At 35.3% G+C, this 23,168-nt stretch overlaps 1 protein-coding gene across 1 annotated transcript in view; it reads left to right on the top strand.

Annotated features, from left to right (window-relative positions):
• Positions 1 to 23,168, top strand: part of LOC144346426 (uncharacterized) — a 106,423-nt gene that overhangs the window by 79,746 nt on the left and 3,509 nt on the right. Inside the window, 22 exon segments of the mRNA XM_085490995.1 lie at positions 222 to 507; positions 953 to 1,082; positions 1,585 to 1,836; positions 2,152 to 2,355; positions 2,745 to 2,919; positions 3,134 to 3,291; positions 3,952 to 4,071; positions 4,531 to 4,754; positions 9,209 to 9,444; positions 9,768 to 9,931; positions 10,894 to 11,072; positions 11,748 to 11,877; positions 12,151 to 12,346; positions 12,671 to 12,861; positions 13,301 to 13,469; positions 14,625 to 14,780; positions 15,503 to 15,734; positions 15,856 to 15,935; positions 16,075 to 16,182; positions 19,015 to 19,165; positions 21,424 to 21,566; positions 22,064 to 22,155. Of these exon segments, the coding sequence (XP_085347121.1) occupies positions 222 to 507; positions 953 to 1,082; positions 1,585 to 1,836; positions 2,152 to 2,355; positions 2,745 to 2,919; positions 3,134 to 3,291; positions 3,952 to 4,071; positions 4,531 to 4,754; positions 9,209 to 9,444; positions 9,768 to 9,931; positions 10,894 to 11,072; positions 11,748 to 11,877; positions 12,151 to 12,346; positions 12,671 to 12,861; positions 13,301 to 13,469; positions 14,625 to 14,780; positions 15,503 to 15,734; positions 15,856 to 15,935; positions 16,075 to 16,182; positions 19,015 to 19,165; positions 21,424 to 21,566; positions 22,064 to 22,155 (3,776 nt within the window).

The following is a 23,168-nucleotide window of genomic DNA, read 5'->3' as shown; positions in this document are numbered from 1 at the left end:
ATACTAATACCGTGACATCAGAATGTTTATAGTATGCAAACGCCCTACATGGTTGGGACAGTTCTCGTAACTGTGTATATGCAGACCTTCAAAGCGACATTGTTGTATTTCGTCTAAACTTATAAACCAGGCGTTTTGCAGATAATGACTATTTTTTGACAGATACAAAGAACTTGTGGTTAAATACAGTAACATTAAATCTCTTGTATATTGTACTTTAGAGGAGAGACGTGGTCAAGAGCACCAGATGATAGAACACTATGAAGTAGCTGCTGGAACAGATCGTAGATATCCGACAACAAGGACCAATATCCATCCGTTCATTATTGTTGGTCTCAATAAAACACACACATTTACTGATCTACATTTGGTACCCAAGTCAGTGACTTACTACATTACTGTTAGGGCGTACAGTGTGGCTACTGCAATGAAAGAAGTTACATCTAATGGTATTCAAGTAGGATATGGTGGTAAAGCGGTGTCACTGGGTGAGGTTAGAGTATCAAGGTAAGGGTCATGTATTCATTTAAGTTGCCTGTAGTAATTTATTGTCTGTATCAATATTTGTATTTTAAGTGTACTTACCAAATTAAATATCATGTAGAGAGTCAGAATAACCATTTATCAAATATACATGTCATAACAATTTGTTATGAAGCGTGTATGATAGTAATAACAGCTATGGAGTAAAATATCATACACTGCTGCATCTAAACAGCATCAAATTAACAAGGTTTCCAGTATATGACATCAAGTTAAATTTTATTTTATTTATTATATTAAGATTTTATATCTTGCAAAAGTGTGGTCAAATTGTTTTACAGTGGCGACTTTTTTAGTATTTGATTGATACTATGCCATAAAAATGGTGTTATGCATTAATTTCCGAATATCTGAATTTCTGAAATTAGTTTAGACGCTATTCATAGTAGTTATCGTCCCTTTCTGCTAGATACATCCCATCGAAGACAACAATGACAATAGCATGGGGTGACTTTGAATTTACTATGCCAATAATGTTTTACCAATGGGGAATAGGAACTGTGGATATCGATTTTGACGAACTCACTTGTAAAAAGCTGGTAAGTCCTTTGAAAAACAAATTATTACAAGTGGTGACAGGAATTACCTTCCTAGTCTAAAACGTGCCACCTATACTAATTGTGTGAGATGTATTTCTCTATGTACAATGTGCTCATATCGCTTGCCCGTGTTTATCTAGTCGCTGTGAGGGTACGTGAGAACACATTCATTCGACGCTGTTTGGAGTCGGTGACTGTGGCGTACTAAGGTGTTCGTCTGCCTGCAGTAGCAAGGTACTCTGCTATGATCGCGAATTCGAATCTCTTGTGTTCATGTATATATGTTCGCAACAGATCACCTACATTTTCTAACTTTTATAGCATCTTTCTTTTGTAACATTTACGTCAATTCCATAAAGCTGACATTTTATATATTATACACCATTACACACATTCCGGCTGTGAGACCTTGTCTAATAAATTGTATTTCCTCTCGAAGACAGGTTGAATTGAATAATATGGCCTTTTCATTAAAATTGTTTCGGGTTGATTTATTTTCCAGCAAAATGTCAACGAGGAGACTGAACTTTTAAACGAATATACTTACTTATTTAATATACATCCCTTGACAAACACTGGTAAAGATACCATGGTAAACCCTGATGACCTTGAATTTGAGGAGGGTCAGACATATACAGTGGTTGTCATAGCAACTGATGAGTCTGCGCAGTGTTCCTTAGTAAGAAACATTATTACTATAGATATCACTCCACCAGTTGAAGGAAGATTACAGATAGGTGCATTTCAGAGTGACGTGAGTTATGTTCTAATTCTAATTCTAGTTCTAATTTAGACATAATGTTGATCAATGCTAGTGTTTTGTAGTCATTTGCCATTTTTCGGCCGAATAAAATGCCATTAGTTGCCAAACTAAGAAGACAGACCAGAATTGCCTGAAAACTTAATTGGCATAATTGTGTTTTAAATTGATTCAGTCTGATAATTTATTGCCATATTTAGCAGATATTGCCATTCTTTTAGCTAATTATTGCTGATATAAGTAGGCAATAGTTGCAACTAAATGCAAAAACACCATGATTGCACAAATTTATCTTTGTTCTCATCTCAGGATGTAATGTACACAAAGCAATCTGAACAACTTGATGTGACTTGGAGTGGTTACTATGACGACATTAGTGGTATACAACATTATGGATTAGCATTGTATGAAGGCCAGTCTTGTCACGATAGTGGTGATTTGATTAAAGTAAAGGACTATATAAAAGTATTACCCAATGATACTGACTATACCTTCCTTGATTTACAACTCCAGGTAAAATATACATTTTGTTCCTTGATCGAATCTTGTATAAACTGTGTATCTTACATCAGACAACTGTTCTTTAACACATCGCCTACTAACACAATGATTTTTTTAATTTCTACTATCCCTAGCGGCTTTCAACAGGCAATGTGTTGAGCAAGTGATATGGAGAGAAATTACGTCCTTTGATTTTTATGATAATGACTTTATTGGTTGATATTTCTGGCGGCTTTTGAGTTCTTATGTGTACGGCGTTGAGTATTGTGATTCTATCGAGTGAACAATACATTAACAGTCTTGTGTTTGTTAAGTGTTTATTTATACCCCCTATCACTAGTATGGTCATCAAAATATCAAAAATTTTATTTATGTAATATTGTAATGTTTATTTTCCACAGCCAAGTCGTCCATATTTTGTACATTTAAGAGCAACTAATAATGCTGATCTATCAGTGATTACAATATCACCACCAATATTACTAGATGTCATTGACCCCATCAGTGGAGTGGTCAAAGATGGCGATAACTACAAAGTGGATAGAATGTATCAAAGTTCAACCAATCACATGGAAGGTATGTTGCTATTAGTATAATTCAAAATACATATAACTAATGTGCAACAATGGTTATTTTAAGATAAATCAAACACAAAATTGACCATATTAATATTTTTTAAATATTTAAATATTATTTACTAAATATTATTTAGTTATACTAAACCCTGATGTACACAAAGATAGATGGTTAATTCTCATTTCCGTAAACTGTGCTATTTTTTTCGTTACAGGTGTTTTTCTTCATCTCGCTAACCCTGATATCCCAGCATGCCCCACCAGAGACTTCCCATTGGACAGTCCACCATCTGGTACTGATTGGTTAACTGTCATTGATAGAGGTATTTGGTCGCTCAATGCCGAGCAGAGAATTGTGTTCACTAATAATCAGGTTTGTTTGTCCTTTCTGATGGAGTCCTGCGTACATATATTATGTCAAATTATCATATATTATCAACTTTGATATATATCATCAATTCAATATTTTGCAAAGCTAGGTTTGAACATAGTAAGCAAATAACACCGAATAAACGGCAAGGTAAAGACTATGTCTAATTATAGTAAGCACATACTGCGTGCGTGACTCGAACCGGCGCTCGCGTACGGCACCTAATCGCCTAGCTTCACGCCTCTACACGTCTTCCCCTCGGCCACCGGGCATCCCCAATAAAGGATGCTTAATAACCGAGCTTATTACGTGCAGAGAACATGAAACCCGTGCACGCGATCCGCGCCACACAGCGTGGCCAGAATGCGGCAAAGGCCTTCAGATCTGGCTGTAGTAGGATGGTGAAAGTAATGGTACAGCATTGTAACAGTGAATAAGTACTGAGAAATAATTTTAAACTCATAGTTGCTGTCGACATAGGAAGTAAAGTAAGCAAATAACACCGAATAAACGGCAAGGTAAAGACTATGTCTATTTATAGTAAACACATACTGCGTGCGTGACTCGAACCGGCGCTCGCGTACGGCACCTAATCGCCTAGCTTCACGCCTCTACACGTCTTCCCCTCGGCCACAGGTTTGAACATGTTTTCAACATTTGTAGGTGTCCTATACTGATAATGGTTTGTCTATCACAATGACAAGAGATGTCAATAAAGAAGAAATGAAGTCAGCCGCTGTGTCATATGCCAATCCTGGTGTTCATGCAGGAGGAAAATATCAGGTATGAATTATTTTCTTATAATTTAATTAAGGTTCATATTCTGACAATATAATGAACCTAGAACATAAGAAATCATCAGAACAGAACTCATAACAAATATATATTCCACTGTTCACTGACACCAACACTAATTTGATCTAACAATGATCTAATGCCAAATGTATTAAAGGCAATCACTGTCATATGCCAGCGACGGTAAATACGCTATTCTTGTTATCTGTTTATAAGCAGAATTTCCTATACATTAGTTTCGAACATTATCAAACTGGTATCCTTGAATTAGAATAAACAAATTTTGTTAAGGCAAATATTGTTTTAGTGGCCCATCTTTGTGCGATGTATCATTTATACAATTTTATTTGTGTTGAAAACAAGACATGTAATAGTTAATACATATATTCTTTTGTTATATGTGATAACATTAGTCTCTTAATCTGCGTTTTGAAATCCGACATATAGGTTGACATACTAGCAGCTGGTGGTGATAGCCAGGCTGTATCTAGTTTAATATTTTGGGATGGTCCATCAGGTGTTGTCGGTGATTTTAACGCAATATTGGGCGAAAAAAGTTGGCAGTATAGTGTGATTAAAAAGAAAGATTGTACATGCTGTGAAAATGACAATATTTCTGAGAATACTGGTGGCAGTTCAGCCCGGGAAACTGTCACATATATCCAAGGTATGTATTCAGTTTTAAAACGGGCGTGATAGATTACATGTGTTATTTTAATAATCAACATAAAATGCCTAGGAATGTATATATATATATATATAGTGGCAGGGGAAACTGGTAGCTACCGTGGCCCATATGTACAATTGGTCCGCTACATAAAAGTCAGTCGGCTACTTGAAAATTGCTCGGCTACTTGAAAACTGCTCCGTTACATGAATATCGCGCCGCTACTTGAAAATCGCTCCGCTACTTGAAAACAATTGGTCGGCTACTTGAAAATTGTTCGGCTTACTTGACAAAAATCGGTCAGCTACTTGAAAATTGCTCCGCTACATGAAAATCGCGCCGTTGCATGAAATCGCTCCGCTACTTGAAAACAAATCGGTCGGCTACTTGAAAACCGCGTCGCTACATGAAAATTGCCCCGCTATCTAGAAAATCGCGTGGTATATGTTGCGAGGTAAACTTCGACGTGAAGGTATGACCCGGAAGTACTACATGCAAGGTATAGCATTGCTTGTGTATGTTTACGAAGTCGGGTAAACAACGCATTCATCTGTTTGTTAAATAAAATGAAGTCAACCAACCTGCATACTTGAAACATCTTAATTGCATGTGTTGAATATATTGGCATGCTGACTGTAGACTTTGAATGTAAACAGATCACAAGACAGTGCGCCATTCTAACCCTATACAACCACAAATTGTTACGACTCGTTACCAAAATCTACTGTACAGTGTATCATGTTTACATCACTACAAATCAGTTTCATGGCTTTACCACTACTAAGTTTAGCTTTTATTCACCTATAAAACGAGCGTCTTGCTGTCAACATATATCAGAGGGTGTGCGAGGGGGATAGCTGATACAGGTTACATAATATAAAAAAGGCATTTTATGTTTTTACAAAAAATAAAATGAAAAAAAATGGGTTTTTACACTTTACAGATAAAACAAATTCATTTTACAGTTGTTAATAATATATTTATATTTATAATATATAAGCTCTACGGGTTATTTCAAAGCCGTAACTGATAGATATTTACCCAGCATTTTGTATTTTTTTTCAACAATAATTCACGAACAGTAATTAAAGAAGGAACTGATTTCCTTTGATTTCTGCTGCGTATAGCTATACCAGAAGTCTCCTTGTCGCACTCTGACACAGCATTTTTTTTTCAAACATCGGGCATTATGTTTCACCATGAAAACCGTTTTATTAGATCTCTTATCAGAGACACTTGAAGGATTAACTTGTTTGTAAACTGTCAGCGCGTACAGTGGAACAGTAATGTTTGTCAGAGGATTATCCCCCGTTGTTCGTTTGCATAACAATGGAAACCCGAACGTTCCTGGAGTACGGACTTAAATGCCAGCAGTTTTCTTCATTTTTCACGTTCGAGCTTGAAATTATTCATTATCTGACACTCTTTACGAGTTCTATGATACCAGTGGTTAAAATGTTTGGCAATTTTTAGTGTATATTTATAATAATGCAGCAAATCTACAGTGTTTTATTATCCAAAACTGTTTTTCGCGTTTTTCTCGAGTTGAAGTCTTGATTGAGTACAACTCATTGGGACCGCCGCCAAATTATGTGCGTTCGGAGTAGGACATTCAAACTCGCAGTTATCGTTCAAAAGATAATGATGGTGCGAAATATGTCTGTTTTTTTTAAAAAAAAAAATGCTTTGTCACAGAATAATAGTCTGTTGAAGGTGCCAAGGATGGAGTAATTAGGCGACAAAAAAAAACAAAGAATAGGAATAATATTATAGTGACAATTTAAAATCTGATGCCGGACAAAACATCAGAAATATACTATATAAGGCGAAACAATGATCATCATTGTCTGTTGTAAGGATTAGCTCTTAAGCTTAACAAATGTTTAATTTCATTCATTTATTGACAACATAACCATAAATTATAACAAGTTTTGTATTTGCGACTTGAATACTAATAATTTTTAGCTCCGCAACGGAGCTGATCTTATTACTGATTAACTGTCGTTCGTCCTTCAACAATTGCATTAGCATCTTCGTCTTGGAAACCAGTAACCTGAGTGTTTTGATGTTCAATAAAATACTACCTTGAATGGTTCTCTCAGATTTTGTGTCAATATTGTATTTTGTTTGAATATTTTGGGCCATTTATGTCAAAACTGCTATTTCCGACGACTACTTGAAAACTACCAGCTCAATTCATTTGATACATGTTATGTAGGTATCTTGTGTTAATCTCTATTAGATATGTTTTTTGTGACGATATCAACTCTTCTCACTTCTTAGCAATTATTTTTTATGTTTAGAAAAATAAAATTATACGTAGTCATGCTTGACATGTATGTGGAATCATCAATAAAAGGGAACTAGAAGAGAAAACTTGTTCACATTTTATTTTAGTAAAACAATAGAATAGTTGAATGACGTAAATAATGCAGAGGTGCTCGCTAGGTTGTTGTATTTTGTTTATAAATATACTATTTGTATTTACTGATAGTTTCAGCAATTGTACCTTTGGTATCAGTATTTCAGAAAATCCCTTGACTTCCAACAACAGATAATTTCAATAAGATACTAGTAATTATTGTAATATGTATGAAATATACGGTGGGCGGAAGTCGGCCACCATCTGCCACCCCGGAAATAGTTTCGACCACACACAGTCTTTGCAGTTATATACATTTATTTAGATTTTATATATAGAACTGCAAGGATTCAATCAACAAGATATGAAACATGTGTGGCCGAAATTACCTACATTCGAGATATACGTAACAACTTGGCCATCTGCCGTCCGAGTTGATGCATCAACAGCAGAACTTTTATTTTCATTGAACAATGCACATTATTTACGAGAATCCACTACACCGCGAAGAAAATTCAAGAACTTCACTGCGCTTGTGCAACGACCTCACCCAAGTTTTAGCGCACAGAAGATTCTTCGCATGACACCGGGCTTCAAATGAGCCATTACAAGTTTGTAATTTCGTACGAATTACGACATTTAATGTGGAAAATGGTTTATACACTTACAAAAAATAAGACACACAAAGCTACAGGCTATGACGACATGCTGCAATTTGTGTGTCTTTTTTCAACTGTTTGGTCTAACATCATGTTGTGAATATATCGTGCACACATGATTTCTAAAAATATAAAAGAAAGCGAAAAACGTCAAGAAAAAATCTCGTTCATAAAGCCCATGCACATATCATGGCCGATGTTTGGTCTATAATGAGGTACAGTCAATCATAATTGAAAACAGCCTTACCAATGGAGCTATAAAAATATGTCCTATAACGTCAGTAACTCGGTGCCCCGGTACAACATGTCCGATTGAGACGAGTCGTAGCAGTGTGTGTGTACGACCATGAGTGCACAGTTTTCAGTTGAGACGGAGTAAGATTTTTCCACATTGAAACATTCTGGTAGTCACCGACTCCCTCCAACTATTTGTAAAACTTATAACCAATTAGAAGACAGAATTCAGTTACATGACTCGATATTTACCAATAAACACTTATGTGGTATCATCAAAATATTTCTATAAGAACTATAATAATAATTTGTAATACTCCAGAATGGACAAAAACTAATCATGTACTTTGGATATTAAAAACGATGACAGAATCTCAATTGCCAAACCGGATATATGCGTAGATCAAATTAGTACTTGAGTACTAGATAGATGAAGTTGTACGACATAGTATTATAATAGTAGAAACAAACCAGGTGAAGGTTCAAAACCACGTGAACACGTGTATCCCTCTTACAGCGGGGATAATAATACATAAACTTATAATTGCAGAACAATATGGATTTCTATACTATTTTAACTCTTAAACAACAACAGTGTTAATTACAATAACAGCGAAAAACATATACTAGTATGCAAGTTATCGCAAAACAAGAATAAATTATCACGCGTAGTATTTCTTCGCAAAGTTAAGTTAAAAAGCTACGTGCTTATGTCAAGTCATTGCTGTCGATTTAAATTTAAACTCTTCATTGCACGTCACGTGTAGCAAGATTTTAGTAAATATACATACGAGTTTTACACCATGCCCTTATATAGATTTAAAAATAATTAAACAATACGAGACACAAATGCATCATCTTCAGCTCATTGGGGTACATATAGTTTCCCGTTTGTTTTCTTTAAAAATTAAATAATTTGTGTTACCGTGATTTTCAAGTAACCGATCAATTTTCATGTACCCAAATAGCGGAGGAATTTCCAAGAAGCTGGCCGATTTTCATGTAGCCGACCGATTTTCATGTAGCGGAGCAATTTTCAAGTAGCCGACCGACTTTTTTTCAAGTAGCAGAGCGATTTTCAAATAGCTGACGGATTTTCATGTAGCGGACCAATTGAATATATGGGCCACCGTAGGAAGCAAATCAATACATGAAATGGTCACATTATGTATATCACTCGTATGAGAGAATACTTGCATTCAGGGAATATTTTATTATTTCAGCCTTTTATTTTCCAGATACATGCGAGTGTAATTGCACGGCATACTATATACAAAGCAACAATACAACAACATCAGTTGTCATGTCTACTGATACATCAACAGTAACATCCAGCTCATGGCAAGTCAAAGAAGATGTGCTTCCCGGCAAAACATACACCAGAGATGAAAGTATCAAGAACAATGCCCAGACAGCAATAGGACTCCAGCTACATTCAGGTAGTTATACAAATACTCCTCTGGGGGAGATTATTCCATGTTGGTGTTTAAGCATATTTTGATTCCACATCTGAAACTGTGTAACACATAAAGCATAAACAATAATTATAAATTATTGGTGATTAAAGAGACCCTCACAGTTTCTCTTGCACCAGTTTATACACAATGTGAAAGGCTGGAAAGCTCTATCCATCAAGAAAATTAATGTTTCCCGGGCACGAATTCACCAGTGTTGTGACATGTTCTGCGTTTTAATTATTTTTATAACTGTTACATATTGTCTATTGTTCAGACATCAACAATGTAGTACTTTGTCATTGCAGGAGTCAATGTAAATGGCGAGATTAAACATTTTGCCGTGGTCTGGAGTCGCTACGTAAACGACACGTATGAACCCAAACATGAGATTATTGAACTTTCATTTGACCCATCACAGACCTGGCACACATACTGCCTGGTGCTTACCATAGATGATGCTGGTAACAAGGTAAGAACGTCAATGTGAAGGGCGGAGGATGCCACTTATTGTTACCCTGCATTGTTTGTGCGATGACTCTGATGCATTAATGTAGTCATCACATATGTTGAACTGGAAATAAGTTTAAAAAAGTAAAATAAACGAGATAAAATAATCATTTTTAAAATTGGGATTTTGTGTTGCATAACCCAGAATTAACAAGATGTTGGCTCTCAACTTCTGTCTAACATATTATGTGTTTGCGGTGTCTCAATCTGTCTGTTCTTCAAATATAGATTTAGAAAGATATCTGTATATGGTTGCCATAGAAACATTTTAGGGTAAGATCTATCATTGGACAAATGTTCATACAAGAATACTTTGGAAGGGATGTGGAACTTGCTGTTTTCAGTTCATTGCCAGATAACTAAAAAGACCATTCAATTAGATTTTAGAAGTGGTCTGGGTTCAGTTGCTTTGAAGACAGCAATTCTTTACCATTGAGTAATCAAACGAATCTTCAAATCAGTCTCCAAATAAGGGAATATTCAAATCAGTCTCCAAATAAGGATAGTAAGGTTAATTACAATATAGCTGGGCAGTCACAGATTTCAAATGATCATCTTACACCAAGGTGGCATAAAACAAATAAAAAGCCGGAGGACATATTCCAACACAGCTTTGACCTTATATGCAAGAGATGTGGAGTGAATATAGATGTTAGAAACTGAACAGAATTATATTAGGGCAATATATTCAACACTGTGTACATGTGTAACGTTATAATAGTGCGCATGTGCTGTGTTTAACTGTAACCTGGCGATATAAAGGCGAGGATTGTACTCGTACACATTTTAGGAATTTTCTCTGGACGCAATTTCCTATTGGTCCATTGATCAACGTTTTTGAAAAAATATAAATGTATATATTGACAGTTGTACAAGGCATTCAAGGAGTTAAGTGACTGTTTTTTTTTACATCTGAATTGATAGGCTGACAGTACACTCGAGCTCGATATTGACGGTGTTGGAGCGGCTATTATGTCTGGTATCCCACATCTTAGTGACAATGCGAAGCTAATCGTGACAGTATGGAATAGATTAGATTTTGTGCCTGAGATTACAGATTTCTTCAATCCACCTACAAGTACAGCATCATTTAGGAACTTGAGGTGAGTTGATTGAGTGGGTATTTATTAGAACTACCAAAAGGCACAGCATCATTTAGGAAACTGAGGTTAGTTGATGAAGTTGGTGTTTATTAGAACTACCAACAATTACAGCATCATTTAGAAAACTGAGGTTAGTTGATAAAGTGGGTGTTTATTAGAACTACCAACAAGTACAGCATCATTTAGGAAACTGAGGTTAGTTGATAAAGTGGGTATTTATTAGAACTACCAACAAGTACAGCATCATCAAGGAACCTGAGATGGGTTGTTAAATGGGTGTTTTTCAGAACAATCAACAAGTACAGCGTCATTAAGGAATTTAGGTGAGTTGGTAAAATAAGTGTTTATTCTAACTATCTTAAGTATTCTGCGATAGGTTACTGTACACATTTGTGCGTGACCCATGTTTATAACTTGTTACCTTGAGATGTGACTGTTTATGTAGCCTTGTAATACAGAGTAACAAAATGCAGTATACCAAATATATATAATAGGGAATTAATACCAACAAGTTTTCCAGCAGTAAAAACATCCCATTTATGAATAATTTATCGTGATGCAATCATAACAGAATACAGTAATAAACCTACTTAAACTTTTGGTCGTAAATTGCTTATTAGTTTAATATTAAAGGTTAATTGTGTTAATATGCATTGTCTCGATTTGTTATTCTAGATTGCCTCCATCAGTTGAAAACCTATGTCGCTATGGCGATCCTTTTCGTAATGGTGAGAATGCCATAAAAGGTTTCATGGCAGGAATTGGTTCTCAACGCTTACGAGATGATGTTGTACCATTCAGTCTGGTAAGGAAACCAGTTTGCTGATTCTGAACAAATGTTCTTTGAAATAACTTTGCGATTTGATAATATATGTATAATGTAGCCCAGGGAAAAATTCTTCATTTGTGAAAATGATTGCACATAAATATTGTTAAACTTTTATATTGCAATTCCTGCAAAGCATCTTTGATTTTTATGTGTAGATATATTTGTGTTGGTTCCCTATAAACAAAGAGAATCGTAAATTAATTATTCGTTCTCTTGACTTGATACAAATTGTTTAATACATTGCTTCAGGTGACCAGTCCATGCATCCCATGTGTCAAGCCATGTGATTTATATAACTGCGATAGCTCCTGTTCAGACAGTACAACTAGTGTTCATCATATAGTGCTAGGAGACTTGAATTTAAACCCCGATGCTATAATTGAAGAAGATGGTCAAAATAGAACAGTACCAGTTTCTTATTATCTCACTGTCAAAGGTGTAACAGGTACGTTCACATCGGTGCTTATTGGTAGTAAAGTACCAAGTGCATGATAAGTGAACGGGTGCGAGAGGAAACACCAATTGACGAGATTATTAATCCAATTTTGAGGTAATGCGTCTATGATAGGCAGATACACAAGACACTTATAATTCTAATTTGCAAAAAATATACTGATTTGGGAGGTCAGTCGCCTGGTGACAGTTATATGAAAAAGTAAGACGAAAAGTAAGACAATTATTTGTTATGCTATAAATATATAAAGTTGATAATTAATATTGGTAATAATTATATCACTAATGCAAGCACACGTGTGTACATTAATGTTAGGTTCAGGACGATCAGCTGTTGCATCCTCCAATGGAGTGATAATTGATGTAACTCCACCAGTTATTGCTGATTTATACCATGTTGACATGTCATGGTCTGATTCAGAACCCACTGAATATCAGAGTAGTAATACTACTATAGCTGCAAGATGGGAAGTATATGACATAGGTAGTCAGGTAAGATGACTGACAGTCAATATATACATTGTGGCATGTATATGACATAAGTAGTCAGGGTAATAGAAGTTATTGGTCATATATCGATTGTATTTATATGAGTAGTCAGATAAAAATATAATGGTCGCATATAGATTGTGAGATATATATGATATACGTAGTACGGTAAGAAAATCAATGGTCCCATAGACAATTAATGGTCATTTACAAACTATGGTATATATATAGTCAATATATGGGTAGTCATATAATAGGATCGTTGATGGCATAGCGATTGTGGTATCACTTCCGAGTATAATTTAAAATTCATAATATTTCTCTCTTTTAACATTTTGTTAAGAGCTGTAATGTAACAACCTATACACATATAACTTGTGACAACGAAAACAGAAACCTGTAATTTTTGCGATAAAAATATAATGATAATTTGTTTTTTTAGATTTTAGGTATCCAGTTTGCTATAGGCACTACACAACATGGTACTGAGTTACAAGACTTCAAATCTGTGGGATTGCAGTCATTTGCTATGATTAATAATTTAAATCTCGTAAACAAAGCTGTATATTACGTGACTTTGAAGGTAACCAATACTGCTGGACTAGAAAGCAACATGACAACAACAGGTAAGTATGAAACAGATGATAATAGAAGCGCTGGATGTCAATTGTCTTGCACGGGGATGACCAAAAATTCACGATGGAGATTGTGCCACATGTGGAGCAGGATGTGCACACTCTTTTCGAAACACCTGACATCACCTCTTGGCTTGTGCCTTGAGGTCCATGTATCTCTCTCACCGATTTGACAGTGTATTGTTTGTTTGTTTGTTTGTGTGTCCACTGTGTGTTCTCGGATTTACAAACATTGTTTTTTGACATTGATTGTTTGACTTATAGTTGGGTATTATTTCTTGGGTTTTCCATAGCATATCGCAAAATTAAGCCTGAAATTATATAATTTGATTAACTGTACATAAAGTAAACAATAACCCACTGACAGAACTTACCTTGGCATTGAACCTATGTTTACGTATGTTTAAGTTAAACGTATGCTCACCGATTTAATATCACGTAATCGAAACATTTACTGCTTCAGTACTGTTTATACTTATTGGGATATTTTAAATTGATTGCGATTGAAGAAAAATTGTCATGTATGCAAATTGATGTGCTTATTATTTTTGAGTTATTATTCTAGAGTTGATGGAAAATTATAATTGTGATGCATATAATTTTTAAGAAGTTGCTTTAGAACAAAGGGACTTTGATCTGTGCTTTGAATTTGACTGTAAATAACAGCTTTCTTCCAGGCTGTATGACAAAAGAAATATTTTCTGTTTCATGGTTTATTCGCTATGACCATACTATTAAACCAAGAGCCATTAACATTAATAGTTGAAAGGTGATGTTGAGCTTGTTGTAGCAATGCTACAAAGTTGACATCAATGTCACTTATCAGGTATTGAACTCAGGGTCACAGAATCATTAGATCATGTTTTTTGGCAGATATAATATGTTTGTAGTTAAATACAATGACACTTTCGATCGATGACATCGATTATAGTATTTGATGATGACTCAGAATGATATACGACGAGTGTCATATGTAGCGCAGATTTACTCAGTTTTTATCCGAAACACCATGTGGTCCATAGTTTTTATCCGAAATTAAAGCGAAAATATTTTGATATTTGATAGCAATTTGTATTAAAATACAATTTTGATTACAATTTTGGTCACATATAGTTGATGATATTGCGAACACTGTGTTTTTTTCAGGTGTGACTGTGATAGATGATTCACCCGATACTTCCAATGCCACTACTTCAACATACTGTGGTGAGCCACTTGGCGATGGTATTGAAAGATGCAATGATCAAAATGTTGTAGGTTTGTCATGGGATGCAATAGATGATGATCTAGTAGAAGGTTACTGTGAGTGCAAATAATAATTACATCTTTAGTCAGTGGCGATTCCAGCAAAATGTATAGGGGGAGCGTAAATCGCAGATAAGCTATGCGTGATCCAGATGATATGAATCGTCATGCGTTTGGTGGGGGGGGCATCCATCGCCACTGTCTTTAGTGATTCGCCAATACCAATACCTGATGTGTTATAGTCAATGTCAATAAGGTGGCTCTGTTGTAAGCTACCTTCTAACTTACTATTGTTATTATTCTTTGGATCAAGGTATCTTCATATCCCATGCCATGTAGTTATATGTTACATTATGGCAAATAATGTTTGGCAAAAATGCTCCAACTTTTTTTTTAGTCACCACCAACCTTGCCTTGACACTTTTTAGTAAAATAATGTACCTTATAATACATTCATTGAAGGATCTCTATACACAAGATTGTCGTGACTATAGTGGAACTCTTACAGATATTAATCAATATGCCTATATTATTAGGGCAGTTAGATGAACATTCCTCTAATGACTATAACCATTTCCGTTATCACATAAACACATTTTGTAGAATGTATTTATTTGCTGTATGTAGTTATTTGGGCTCATTCCAATGTTATTCCAATTATGTTATTGCTTGTTTCTACCACTGCCTTTTAAAAAACGTAATGCTGCATTCTATTTTGCGAGTCACTTGTTAGATATATAGCATTATATAATATTTTATTGTTATGATTTGTTACTCAGATTTTAGTGTTGGATCATCTGATGGCAGCAGTCAAGATGTAATTCCAGAAGTTCTAGTTGGAGTGAATACATCAGGTTCAGTACATGTAGAAGGTGGTACTCTTGTAATTGGTAATACCCCACTTGCTAATCTGTCTGCCATGCGAGAAAGAAATGCTGAAGAAGAAGCAAAGAGGTTGGAGCAAGGTTTACCTGATGTCTATACCAATAAGTTCCTAATGGAGCCAGGAAAGTAAGTGTTGTAGATGTCTGTTGTTTCCCTGCCAATATTGTTCATGATAAAAGGAGCTTTGTTGATATCTGCTATGATTGATTATCTGAAAAAAGATGAATGTTTTATTTGTATTTTCCAGAGTGTTGGTCAGCTCACTTAAAGTCTGTAACAAAGGTCATCAATGCAGTGACTATAATGTTAAAAAAGTTGCTATGATTCGTAAGTACCATTCATTTTTACTAATCAGTAGCATAGTTCTTTTGTTATATTTTTTTATTACAGTAGAGTGTAATGTGTTCAAATAGAATCACACCTATTTTATAAGCAAATGTGTAATGGATTTCATAATGCTTCATAGGTGATGATGATGAAGTGGTAACATCAGTAAATGGAGAGGATGTGACTCTAAGCTTGACTCAAGATGAAAATAATGATATACCAGAAGTGACAATATCAACTTTAGAAGGTATGAAATTGTCAGTGAATATGCTTTGAAAATTATTACAGATATCATATTAATATTGCAAGTAAACGTAATTATTAATAAGATGACAAATTTCCACTACCTTATCAACAGTCGCTAATATGATTAGACACATTTTAATGAGTGACCAACATGATGACACATTTTCACCAGTCCCCAATATATTAGTATACATTTTCGATCACCCACAAAGATGATATAGCATATTTTTACCAAAATATTAGTATACATTTCCACCAGTCACCAATATGATTGCACATTGTACCAGTCAGTAACATGTCACTGAGATGATAGGCCACATTTTCACCAGTTGCTAAGATGAGAGAACTCATTTTTACCAGTCACTAAGATGATAGGACACATTTTCACCAGTAACTAAGTCGATAGTACACATTTTCACCAGTCACTAAGATGATAGGACACATTTTCACCAGTCACTAAGATGATATGACACATTTTCGCCAGCCACTAAGACAATGTGACACATTTTCACCAGTCACTAAGATGATATAACACATTTTCACCAGTCACTAAGACAATGTGACACATTTTCAACAGTCATTAAGACGATAGGACACATTTTCACCAGTCACTAAGTCGATAGGACACATTTTCACCAGTCACTAAGATGATAGGACACATTTTGCACCAGTCACTTAGAAAATATGACACATTTTCACCACTTACTAAGATGATATGACACATTTTCAGCAGTCACTAAGATGATATGACACATTTTCAGCAGTCACTAAGATGATGTGACACATTTTCAGCAGTCACTAAGATATGACACATTTTCACTAGTCACTAAGATGATAGGATACATTTTGCACCAGTCACTTAGACGATATGACACATTCTCACGAGTCACTTAGACGATAGGACACATTTTCACCAGTCACTAAGATGATAGGACACATTTTTACCAGTTACTAAGATGATAGGACACATTTTCACCAGTCACTAAGATAATAGTACACATGTTCACCAGTCACTAAGATGATAGGACACATTTTCACCAGTCACCAGGATGATAGGACACATTTTCACCAGTCACTACGACGTCAGAACATATTGTCACCAGTCACTAAGATGATAGGACACATTTTTACCAGTTACTAAGATGATAGGACACATTTTCACCAGTCACTAAGACGATAGGACACATTTTCACCAGTCAATAAGATGATATGACACATTTTCAGCAGTCACTAAGATGATATGACACATTTTCACCAGTCACTACGATGATATGACATATTTTCACCAGTCACTAAGATGATATGACACATTTTCACCAGTCACTAAGATGATAGGATACATTTTGCACCAGTCACTTAGACGATATGACACATGCTTACGAGTCACTTAGACGATAGAACACATTTTCACCAGTCACTAAGATGATAGGACATATTTTTACGAGTAACTAAGATGATAAGAAACATTTTCATCAGTCACTAAGATGATATGACACATTTTCACTAGTCACTAAGATGATATGATACTTTTTCACCAGTCACTACGATGATATGACATATTTTCACCAGTCACTACGGTGATATGACATATTTTCACCAGTCACTAAGATGATAGGACACATTTTCACCAGTCACTAAGACGATAGGACACATTTTCACCAGTCAATAAGATGATATGACACATTTTCAGCAGTCACTAAGATGATATGACACATTTTCACCAGTCACTATGATGATATGGCATATTTTCACCAGTCACTAAGATGATATGACACATTTTCACCAGTCACTAAGATGATAGGATACATTTTGCACCAGTCACTTAGACGATATGACACATTCTCACGAGTCACTTAGACGATGGGACACATTTTCACCAGTCACTAAGATGATAGGACATATTTTTACGAGTAACTAAGATGATAAGAAACATTTTCATTAGTCACTAAGATGATATGACACATTTTCACTAGTCACTAAGATGATATGATACATTTTCACCAGTCACTACGATGATATGACATATTTTCACCAGTCACTACGGTGATATGACATATTTTCACCAGTCACTAAGATGATATGACACATTTTACCAGTCATTAAGATGATATGACACATTTTACCAGTCACTAAGATGATATGACACATTTTGAGCAGTCACTAAGATGATATGACACATTTTCAGCAGTCACTAAGATGATATGACACATTTTCACCAGTCACTACGATGATATGACATATTTTCACCAGTCACTAAGATGATATGACACATTTTCACCAGTCACTAAGATGATATGACACATTTTTACTAGTTACAGATGATAGGACACATTTTCACCAGTCACTAAGATGATATGACACATTTTCAGCAGTCACTAAGATGAGAAGACTCATTTTCATTATCAACCAAGCTTATATTTACACCAATCACCAAATGTTAGAACACATTTTCATTATTCATCTAAATAATGACACAATTTCATCACTCACAATAATCATGGGGCATATCTCAACTGGTCACCAGTAAGATAGGAAACAATTCCATTCTTAACTACTATTTTAGGATTAATTTTCATATGTTGCCAACATGGTGAGACACATTTTCACCCGTCAGCAAGATAATGAGAAACATTTTATGAGTAACAATAACTCACCAAATGAACGATTTATTACACTAGTTATCAATATATGCTTTGATACGTCATTCCAAATTCTTGAATATGAAAAAAATAATTTTGCAATAGCATGTGTCTGAGGCTTGATTTCGAGCTATCAATTTCTGTAAGCGTCTGATTTATAGTATTTATTTATTTATTTGTTTGTTTGTTTCCAGGATTACCAGCAGGTTCTTCGATGGCAGCTGGGATATTGACACCAGAAGATCTCTCCAAAGAATATGGATCAGATGCATCTAATGAATATAGATCATTTATTATGAACCCAGAAAACACAAAAGATTCCACTAGTAGAGCTTTGACTAAAAGGTTGATTGTTCTTCCTTTATACAGTTCATTTGATTTTGAATGTCTCGCCCTCTAGTACCACATGAGCTTTTTTTAGCTCCACTGTTGACGTTGTCGAGCGGAGCTAATCATATGAGTGATTGTCCGTCGTCGTGCGTGTCAATGTTTTACTTTTTCGACTTCTTCTTGGAAACTACCAGCCTGAATGCTTTGATACTTGGTGTTATGTACCTTGGGTAACCCTCTCTTAGATTCACTAATTTTGGTGAATATTTTTGTCATTTTTGGTAAAAAGTGATATTTTCGACTTCTTGTTGAAAACCGCAAGTCCAATTGCTTTGATATTACATATATAGGTACTACATGTAGACCTCTCTTAGATTTGTCCGTTTCGTGACGACATCTTCAATTCTCTAATTTTCATGAATATTTTTGTAATTTTTGTTTAAAAGTGATATTTTCAACGTCCGATTGCTTTTATATTACATATATAGGTACTACATGTGGACCTCTTTCAGATTTGGTAATTTCGTGGTGATATTTTCAATTATCTAATTTTGATGATTATTTTTGTAATTTTTGGTGAAAAGTGCTATTTTTGAATTCTTGTTGAGAACAGCAAGTCAGGTCGCTTTGATACTATACATATTGTTCATTTTCTAATGATATCTTCAGTTCTTTAATTGTCAGCCGACAGACTGCTTGTTTAAACTATAAATAATATCTTATTATTAATATAAACTCAAAAATAGGTAGAACTTTAATGATTTTTATTGTTAATATTGTTAAGTGAAATTGTATTTGCTCTTCAGGCCAATGGATTTTTGCTCTGCAATCAACAAACAAGCAAGACGCAATAATTAGTGACTATGAGACAATAGCACTATGTGTAATCCGTTCTTTTTATAGCTTGTGAATTACAGCTTTTATTTTTACATTTACCAGTGTTTGTCCGAATTAGATATATGTTATATAGCATCTAGTTTGTTTTTATTGAGTAAAATAATGGATGGCTTCGTAACGTGATGTTGCTACATGCATGTGGGTGATAACATCCGTTTCATTTCATTGCACTAATTGTTATATTTGAAATATCAATTATAGTAACATAGCATAATATATCCGGGTGGGTGCTGCTGTAAATAGTATTATACATTCAACACTAAAACCAATAAAGCCTGATCTTGCCTTAGAATATATCATCAAGTCTGCCACATGTCAACAACTTTTTGTATTTGCTCATCGCTCACTCGCTATCATTGTCACATAATTCCGATGTTTACTAACATAAATTTACGTTAACGAAATCAATAATTTTAAAATACGCTGATTAGACTACTCACAAAACGTTTTTATTCAAAACAGAACACCGGAATTGTTGCCGATCTGAGTAGCACAACACAACTCCTGAGTTGTTGAATGTTCATATTGCACAGCTTCACTAAAGCCGGTCATTCTTAACCGACCCAAAAATCAGTACGTGATCGTGTTAGGTAAAGCTGTAATTTGATTGGGCGCGCCAAGGAGCTTGCGCCACCAGTCAGCGTTGCTGTATCGTAAATGTGAAGGTCGGGAGCTCTTCACAGACTAAAACAATGGCGGCTTTGCGCTGATTCACTAAGAACAGAAGGTCTAGTTCCAAAATTTCTTATTCCAACGTTGAAAATTGTTAGTGCGTAATTGAATGAAGACGGTAGAATGTCTAAATATTTGTGCAAACGGTGTTTTTTGTAAACTTACCAAACTATCGAAACTGATAACAGATTAGCTTGCCCGATCGGTCTTCGTTGCAACACAGTCCTTGTGTTTGTAACAAACACATCATATCTCTCAGATACAGTACTCAGCGCTTTCTTTTTATGGTCAGTAAAATCGTTCACAGAAAAAAAGCTAGCAACACGTTCATTTCGATATTCCACCTTTGTAATTTTACCACCAAGTAATGTGCAGTTTCAATTGGGGTTCTAAATTAGGCGAATTTTATAATCGTTTGAGGGCGTGCGACATACAGTAAATCGTGGTGAAATTTGCCAAGGGCTAATGTTGAGGCTTCGGCCGAATAAATGGTCCTTGGCTGTCGAAGGTGATTGCTTTATTTTTATATTCACAAGTTTTGGATCTTGCATTATTAGGACCCTAAGTTAAAAACACAGACATGTTCATTGCCACACAATTTTGCAAACATCAGTAACATTAGTGATGCAAGAAATTAAAGTGGGTTACGTAATATTTCAAATATTATTAATATTTTTGACACTATTTTCTGGTACAATTTTCAGAATTGAAAATATCCATGGAAGTGCATTTTATATGAATTTACTTGGTGACTCGAGTGCCAATGGCAAAATAAATATCACAATGTCATTCAATATGTCAGATTTCAAAGCCGATGCAAGACCTCGCATCATCTACTGGCATACAGGTCAGTGTATTGTAAAATGTACTTGCATGTCACATTGTACAATAGATAGGTCTAACTACTATATTTATCTAGATGAAGGAATGGCTGTGTTGTATCACCTAGATTAATTCATAAGTACTTATAAAAGCCTCATAAGTTGCTTGTAATATTCTATTAGTTGTAAGACACTCGTGACGACTTAATATTGAGTACAAATGCTTCAATCTTAGGTAGTGGTACCAAAATGTGGCATATGATTTACATAAATATAAAGGTTATCTCATCATGTAGATACAATGTATGAAATTTTTCCATTGATTTCGATTATGAGTTAAATCAAATGGCTAGAATTATGTATTATTTCTATTTTCAGTGTGTTCTATATGAATTTGAAAAGTGTGATTGCACACTTACACGACGAAAATGTTTGCAATTCATTAAACTGATTCTCTACCATAAAGTAAACATTTATTTTTGTAAATCGATGTCAATACATGTAAATACATATTGTTTTTCAGAGTATGAAGAATGGCATGATGCAAGCCATACATGTGCTGATACATTTGATCAATACTATTATGATTTAGACCAAGGGACAACCACGACCCAGGTGGGTAGAAAGATTTTGTTTTGCTATGATTAAAATACTTCAATCACTTCTGTGGCTATCCATCTTCCACAACTAATTATCCACTACCGAACCACAAATATTCTGTGTTTTTTCCTGGCTCGAAAAAATATTTAAAAACATTACAAATTATTTGATTTGATTTCTTCATCAGCAAGTTGACTGTCCAGCCAATACTTATGTTACTTTATTGAACATGTCACACTTTATCCACAATCCCTTCCTGGAGAATCAAGATGGCGTACTAAATAATACTGATGAAAAGTTGAATATCTAGAGAATGAGATATAACTTCTTCTATTTCTTCTTCTTCTTCTCCTACGGCTTTATTCCCAGTTGCTGGGATCGCTGGTGAGGATAATTCTCCTTCACTCGTTTCTATCAAGCGCATCTTTCTCCTGTTTTCCCACCGCTTTCAGGTCGTCATCTATGCAATCCTGCCATCTTCTGTTTGCTCTTCCTCTCTTCATTTTTCCCAACTACAATGGGGGACACCCTAGCATGGTCATGGTCCGAAAATCTCTGCATCATATTTTGTTTCGCATGGGTTTGTTTACTGCCGGATGCCCTTCCTGCCGCAAACCACTGTTATCGGACATGGATCTAGCCTTTGCCTGAAGAGGCATGCCCTGCAAGGGAGCAGGTGGTTGGGAATCAGATTTTTCCTTCTCCTCGACTAGCTGCCAACCAAGGCTACGAGGCCAGTCTACCCAGGCAATGTTTATTGAAAGGCGACCAGATTCAGCCTTGACACTTCACCGTTAAAGGGTTTTGTGGCTTTTTTATAGGTGTACAGGAGCCACCCTATACCCAACCACCCCTGTTGGTGGAGCCGGATGCAGTTTAACGTCATACGCAGGACAAAACTGTAAATTGATTTCTCCTGCTTTTGTGGAGCTCGTTTATCTGGAAGCATCCCATACAAATCTGTCTGTCTATTGTGATGGCAATAAAATACACAAAACATTTTTTTTCTGAGACAGCAGATTTGTTAC

This window comes from Saccoglossus kowalevskii, chromosome 16, assembly GCF_978046115.1.
Source record: "Saccoglossus kowalevskii chromosome 16, keSacKowa6.1, whole genome shotgun sequence".
Classification (NCBI taxonomy): Eukaryota; Metazoa; Hemichordata; class Enteropneusta; family Harrimaniidae; genus Saccoglossus; species Saccoglossus kowalevskii.
Note: the sequence above shows the minus strand (reverse complement) of the source record. Positions and strands in the feature narration are given on the sequence as shown.